The 7657-nt window shown below is 34.6% G+C and overlaps 2 protein-coding genes across 2 annotated transcripts; one reads left to right on the top strand and one right to left on the bottom strand.

Annotated features, from left to right (window-relative positions):
• Positions 1–1936: 1936 nt before the first annotated feature.
• Positions 1937–2756, top strand: LOC105456934 (mitochondrial pyruvate carrier 2-like). Its single transcript, XM_011701320.1, has 3 exons — positions 1937–2189; positions 2294–2435; positions 2524–2756. The coding sequence occupies exons 1-3, from the start codon at positions 2099–2101 to the stop codon at positions 2639–2641; spliced, it is 351 nt and encodes a 116-aa protein (XP_011699622.1). The 5' UTR covers positions 1937–2098; the 3' UTR covers positions 2642–2756.
• On the bottom strand, positions 2705–7383 carry LOC105456935 (peptidylprolyl isomerase domain and WD repeat-containing protein 1). Its single transcript, XM_011701321.1, has 8 exons — positions 7054–7383; positions 6642–6744; positions 6168–6364; positions 5599–5792; positions 4436–4773; positions 4127–4316; positions 3316–3891; positions 2705–2885 (listed from the first exon to the last, which is right to left on the bottom strand). The coding sequence occupies exons 1-8, from the start codon at positions 7145–7147 to the stop codon at positions 2742–2744; spliced, it is 1836 nt and encodes a 611-aa protein (XP_011699623.1). The 5' UTR covers positions 7148–7383; the 3' UTR covers positions 2705–2741.
• Between the last annotated feature and the right edge of the window lie 274 nt (positions 7384–7657).

The following is a 7657-nucleotide window of genomic DNA, read 5'->3' as shown; positions in this document are numbered from 1 at the left end:
TTCCGTTACTTTTTTAATGCTGAAACAAGATCAGTCTAAATAATTTAAGATGCAATTTTTTGTTTTAATATTAATAAAAGCAATACAACAATGACACTGGTTCGATACAAAAATACAACTAGGAAAATAAAAGCCTCTTCGATATGAGCTAGAGCTTCGTGCTTAATATTTCAAAATAAATTTATATATACATACATATCCAATTTTACAAAACTATGCGCCAATTAAATTTTCAATTGAAACGCAGTTCAGCTGATATTTTTCACAATTTAAAAGTATTTTAAGATGCATATAACGTAAAAATATTTTATTAAATTACATGTCAATTTAATTTGTGATATTGATTGATTTATGGCATTCTTAAGATGTCATAAACCAATCACAGAACCAATTTATTAATATTTTAAGATATTATTTAAAACAGTCTTAAAATAAAAGTAAATTATTAGTTTACTATAAACTAAGAGTCAATACTAGCTAAAAACTGAAGATTGAATTTACGAAAATTTTGTCACAAAGGCAAAAAGTTCAAAATACAAAAAGTAACGATAAAAGTAATTGTATAATTCGTTACCGTTATCAAGAAAAATGTAACTATACGTTACCGTTACAGTTACCAAAAAAATAAAATAACGTCATCCGTCACCAAAAAAAGTAACTGTAACGGAAACGGCGTTACATAAGTAACGAGTTACTTCCAATCCCTGATTTATATTACATTTATATTACATTAATGTTAATCTTGATAAATGTACGAATGGGCTTTCCGGCTTGTTTTCAGATCTGCTGTTTTAATGTGCATATAGGATATATGATAATCGTGTACAACACATTGAAAGACGCAATTGATAGACAATTGAAGCGAAACAAGTTCTCGTGTGTAAATATCACAGAAATATTCAGCGGCGCCGATATACCAATGGCGCAAGAATGTTTGTTCTGGTTCGCGAGGATTTCGACAATACAGATAAAGAAATTTAAGGAGAAACGCAATGATCAACTAAGACAAATAAAAAAGACTGCTATATTAAGAGAATATATTAAATTACCTACATATTAAATTATCTTTTACGAGATGATTCCGTGCATGTATACTTCTCGTCCACGTGTATCACATGCGATAAATTCAGGAAGATGCACTACGTCACCATAGCAGTAGTCCGAACTTCTTTGGTTGAAACTTTTCCAAGGCTCTCCAGGACCAGAGTCGTCTTACTCGTATAACGTTTGGGAAGCATCGATTCCGGCACCATAACGGCCTACATCCCAACTTTAAGAAGCCGCTCTCACGCCATTCGGCAAATCCTCAAAGATCATGCATTGAAAAGAAATTTGTAATCTTAGACATTATAACTGACTGATAACATTATAATTGATTGAATTATACATTACAATTGACTCTTTTAACCACTCTTGACCCTTGAATATGGTCTGAGTAAAGCCTTATTAAAATTGTTTCACACGCTATACTTGACAGTTAAACGACCGTTTTCAAAGGGCAGGGACCTTCGCGTAAAAATGAAATAGTACCTTTATGCAATTAATTCATTCTGTGATATGAAAATAATAAATAAATAATAAATTATTTACCGTACGTTTATTGCTTTCCTGTTACTCGATGCCTCGTTATCTTCTTCTTTCTGTTCTCTTTACATATCTTTTTACATTCTTTCGTTGCTTCTTCTGTTTGAATTCTCATTTACAAAATAGATCATTGTGATTATGATATAATCAGAAGGAAATATAAAATATCTTGCAAACTCTTAAAAAATTACAAATTAGGAAAGTGATTAATTAATTTATTAGTTGACAATTCTTAGCTTTTACATAACTATAATATGTAATATACTTTAAATATGATAATGATATACAATATATTATATAGATGATTACAAAATATTTGGTACTCAGGGTATACTATAATATATATTGAATGAAGTCATTCAGTATTAATAATTTAATGAAGCGCGAGATGTGAATGTTATAGCTGTTATCTACATTTTTTTACAGTTTATCATATTATGAAGATTTCATATAATTTTTATATTGTAAAATATATTTTTTCGATTTGGTAGAATAATTTTACAGCAGCAGAATTATGGCAGTACCCAGTGCTTATCAGAAATTAATGCTGAAGGTCGCTTCGGCCTTACCCGAGAAATTCCGCGTCGCGTTTCTGCATCCCGCAGGTATGGTGTTCGTGTTCGATTAAATTTTCTTCGAGGAAAAGAGATCGCGCCTAATAAATTTATCGAAAAATATGTTTCAATAGAAAAAAAAATTATTTTGTCAGGTCCGACAACTGTGTTCTTCTGGGCGCCAACGTTTAAGTGGGGTCTGGTTATCGCGGGCATAGGAGATGTTAAACGATCCCCGGATACGATTTCTCTCAGTCAAACTGCGGCTCTTATGGCTACGGGCGCTATATGGTCCAGGTATATAAATATCTCTCGTTTTAAATTTCGAGATCCATTATAGAAAATTGATTAACCTCTGACTTACCTGAAATCTGCGCAATTCTAGATACTCAATGGTAATAATACCAAAGAATTACAACTTGTTGAGCGTCAATTTATTCGTTTGTTGCACGGGAGGATATAACTTCATCAGAGGATTATTATATCAAATGGCGCAGAAGTGAATAGATACCAACAGCATGCGGATCGTGAAATAATTGAGGAAATGCAGGAAAATGATTTATGTGTTTTACGCAAATGTACCTCGAATTTTATTATACAGAATTATTTAACAGTCACGCTGACTATTCGTATGTCGTCGTAAGGCTTGTCAGTTTTAGGATTTGTTTTCACCTGGCTGATATTCTGCACGACCTCCATCCCTTTGTGAACTCGGCCGAATACAGTATGCTTGTTGTCCAACCAGGGCTAAAAAAAAAACGAGCGAGATATTTGCGTTAAGTGAAATCTCGAGAACATATGATCAGGGACGGAGACTTTTGAATTTTCTGGGTGTGGAGTACCTCGTCTAAGCTGGGTAATAACACAAATATTTTATCTCTTCGGTTATATGTCGAAAGATATTTCTACTTCTATATTTAATTTCTTTTCATATTTTTTTCTTCACAAATATGAATATTTTTCTTTTAATTTTGTCTCGACATCACGCAAAAACTAGCTCATTTAAATAATATTATTTAAAGAAAATTTTTTTTTAATACCCCGAATTTAGGGTGTGGAATTCCACGCCCACGGGGTCTCTGGGTGTGGAAAGCTCCATACCCTCCATAAGGAAGTCTCCCGTCCCTGCATATGGTCAATTTCTGAGAAACTACGTTCGAAGAATGGAGTTACTCACTGTCGGTGTCAATGTGATGAAAAACTGGCTGGCGTTCGTATTCGCCCCCGCATTCGCCATGCTCAGAGTGTACGGTCTGTCGTGCTTCAGGCTCGGCTTGAACTCGTCCTCGAACTCGCCTCCCCATATGCTCTCACCGCCCGTACCAGTGCCGGTCGGATCGCCCGTTTGTATCATGAAACCCTTGATAACTCTGTGGAATATGTGGCCGTTGAAGTAGCCATTCTTCGCGTGCACGCAGAAGTTCTCGACCGTTTTGGGAACGTCCTTGCCGAAGAGCTTCACGTGGATGTCGCCGAGCGCCGTGTGGATTATCGCCGTGTCGTATATCTTCTGCATGTTCGTGGCCTCCGTGGAAGATATGATGTCCTCCTTCGAGGGTTTCTCGTTGAACACGTCGCGGTCGCACTCCTGGCTCTTCGTGTCCTCCGGCTCCCGCCTCGTGAACATGTAGAATCGATTCTTTTTGTGGGCCGTGCAAAACAACGTCGGATCCGGTCGATTCATTTCCATCGTGGGATTCTCGGAGGCCTCCATCTCGACGGTTAACGCGGCGGTAGTTTTCCTCGCTTTTCCCTATATTGAATTTATGTATTTGGGTGCGATTTCATTTGTCGTACAACAAAGATTTCATTTATTGATTGGCTTGAAGGATAGAGAGATCCGACAACTTCTTTTTTTTACAGCCAATAGGCTTGAAATGCTTTGTCGTACGACAAATATAATTCCAGCCTTAATTTATTTATTAATTATAACTGTTGTTTCATAATCGCGGCACTTTAATCATCAGACTTTTTTTTATTAAATATACCTGGAATAACGCTAGCCGTATCGGCCGTATGTTCTCCGGCTTTCCCATGATTTTGATACAACGATTTGTGTAAAGATTCACCATTTTGACACCCAGCATGGTAGGATATAAAATAATATAACCTGACTCGTCAAAAATAATATTTCCTAAATTTGTTTCGGTTTTATCAAGTTCTCTCTCGACTGCCATTCTATAATAATAATAATAATAATAACAACAACAATAATAATAATAATAATAGAAGTTAATGTAATACTTGATGAAAAAATTAAGACCAATTTGACTTGGTATAAAATGCAAATGTCTCACCTGCGTCCAAATTCCATGTTCGGAAGTTGCTGTACAGTTTGCTGTAATTCGCTAAATCTTTGCAGCGTCTCGTCAAATATTCTGTACAATTTGCCCGTTTGGAAATTAAAAACTCTAACTTTTCTGTCACCACTTAGAGACGCGAACCGTTTCCCATCAGGTGATATTGCTAAACCGCACGGATAAGTCTTATTTTTAGCAAACTCAAATAGATCAGTGTCCAACTTTGATTCAAACGATATGCATTTGGGAAATCTGTATTCCATTTTCGGACCCGTCCAGTACTCCAATATTCCAATTTTATCCACAGAGATGCATGTCTGATACACGGGATTATACTGCAAAAGAAAGAGCAGCATTATTCTCTTCTTATTTTATCAACATTAAGGGGTCTTACCCATCTCTGAGGTTTTAAAATGATACCTTAAGTTTGAGATTTTTTTTTGTAGGTAAATGGTTAACTTTATTTAAAATCTGTTTAGAAGACTATATTGCACATATATAAGAAATCAAAAAAATATTTTTTTATTTTTCTTGTGTCCAAAATGGCGGCGCACTGGCCTACACTTGCCAGAATCCCTTTTTTCGATCAGTATACAGGATTCCAGGCACACGGTTTGACTTTGAACGAAACATAAAGAATTTTCATTATCTACATATTAAAGACTAGAGAAGTACGTAGGGATTATTCAAAATATTGATATTTCTCAAAATGGCAGCTATTTTACAAAGGACTTATATTAACAAAAATATAAACTTTTCGTAAAAATAGCTGCCATTTCGAGAAAAATAAATATTTTAAAAAACCCCTACATGCTTCTGTAGTCTTTAATATGTAGATAATGAAAAATCTTTGTTTTGTTCAAGGTCAAACCGTGTGCCTGGAATCATGATACACCGATTTGAAAAAACAGAAAAAAGGGATTTCTCAAGTAGGCCAGTGCGTCACCATTTTGTACATATAAAAAATACATAAAAAAAATTAAAAATATATATTTTTTAATTTCTTATATATGTACAACGCAATATCGTCTAAATAGCTTTCAAATAAAGTTACCTATTTACCCACAAAAAAATTCCAAATTTGGGTATCATTTTGAGGCCTCAGGGGTGGTGAAAGCCCTTAATTCCCTACTGCATCTTCCACTATAGCCTTGACTTACTTTCATAATGACAACAGGTTTAGTATGCAGTTTCTCAAAGACGTGCAAAGGCGTACTCGATCCCTGACCATCGTAGACGTATATCTTATTTGATTCTTGTGAGGACACCGCCACAGCAGATGTGGCGTCGCCAGCCGAGTAAACCCATTCGGCGCAAAGCGGCACAAAGTCCAATTTTATCATGTTTATCATATCTTAAAATAACATATGTAAAAGAATAAATTAACTATATATTTTCTGCATATCTTAACCCTAGGTATACAGTTTTTTTGTGTATACACACTGGGGTTCCACAGGGTTACCCCATCATGTGACCCCATCATATCTATTACTGTAACTCCAATAAAAATGGACATATTTCAATTAATTATTTTTTAATCTATAGAGAATCGACCAAGGAACAAGCCCATAATGTTTAAAAGACGATAGAATTAAGGAGCTCCAAGATATACGAGTTCAAAGAAAAAGGAAAGTTCAAAATGCCAATCTGAGAAAGTTTCTCTGGGGTCCTGCAGGGACCAGTGTGTACATCTAGGGTTTAATAGTTACATGTAAACTTTCGTACTTACCAAAATTAATAACATCGAATATTTTCATAGTCTTATCTATGCTGACTGAACAAACGTGAATACCGTTGCAGCTAGCGGACATTGACTGTATCGCCATTAAGTGCGCTCGAAAGTGTTTTACAAATTCTATCAATTCCTCCTGCTTCTTCCAAAATTTTACATGCCCATCGCAACTGGCGGTTATCAGGAAATTTGACCTGTATCAATAATAAGATAAATAATAAGATCCCCTCAGAAACAGAAAATTGCTATGAGGTATTGCAATTATTATTTCAAGAACAATACTAACTTTTCACACATAACGAATAAGGAGGGTCAATGCATGGCCATAGCAGGATCTTGGTGCTTCCATTATTTTCTTATGTGATTTTACATACGTATCCTAGCTTTGACGGAACTGTGCATTGACCTTTCTTATTTGTTATGTCTGAAACACTTATACAGTTGTAATAGATATATATTGTTAATACTAACTTTGTTACTAAGATATGAGTAATGACATCTCTGTGCATGTAAGATTTCTCGTAACATTCACAGCATGGCAAGTTATCTATGTAGACTTGTTCATATTCCAGCACTAAAAAATTAAAGATATATTGAAAGTGTATAATAATTTAAGTGTATATAATTATCTAATATTTTAAAATAAAAAACGTAAAAATTTTTATTTATTAAACGAATGAAGATACCGAGAACAGAAAAAAAATTTTTTTCCATGAAATAAAGAAGCCTTCTTTTTACTCGTATCAAATGATTAGAAAACAATTACGTCATATGTTCAATAAATAAGGAAATAAGAAGTGAAATAATTGCAATAGACGTGAATTTTAATTGACATTTATCAATGGAAAATTAATGTAAACAGTCTTGATTAGGTTAAGTTAACCTCGTTTCTTCTTTTGTGGAGCAGCTTCCGAAGGTAATGGCCCAATCCAACTGTCTTCAGTATCGCTGCCTTCGTGTTCACGTTTCTCACTCATTATTATGTATACAATATAATATCATCAATTACATTAATAAATATAAATGCACCCTCCCGTAACCTGTAGATACATAAATGTTTATGTCGCACGACAGAGTTAATTACAGGCCTGTCCTTTTTAGTGGAACTGGCTGCATTAGTTCACAGTTTATCCTGGTTTATCTTTCTCTTTGTACATTGGAAGAAGAAAGATAAACTCTGAACTAGTGCAGCCAGTGCAGCTAGAAAGAACAGACTTATCATGGACCACTAGTTGCCCCGTCCCACCACCCCTCTCACCCATAAGGTTATGTATCCAACATGAAATTGGCTTAAACCCCGCCTCGTGTGGCAAATTGCGGGAAATTTAAAGGCTATCAGAAGGATGTAAGAATTAGATGGGTGGTTGTTAATAAATATTGTATCAAAATATAAAGAATAATTAATGTATATGAATATAAATTTCTATTGTCTTTGAAATATTGTCATTTTAGTATAAATGATTCTATACTTTGAATAAGTATATGTA

This window comes from Wasmannia auropunctata, unplaced genomic scaffold, assembly GCF_000956235.1.
Source record: "Wasmannia auropunctata unplaced genomic scaffold, wasmannia.A_1.0 LD335475.1, whole genome shotgun sequence".
Lineage (NCBI taxonomy): Eukaryota > Metazoa > Arthropoda > Insecta > Hymenoptera > Formicidae > Wasmannia > Wasmannia auropunctata.
Note: the sequence above shows the minus strand (reverse complement) of the source record. Positions and strands in the feature narration are given on the sequence as shown.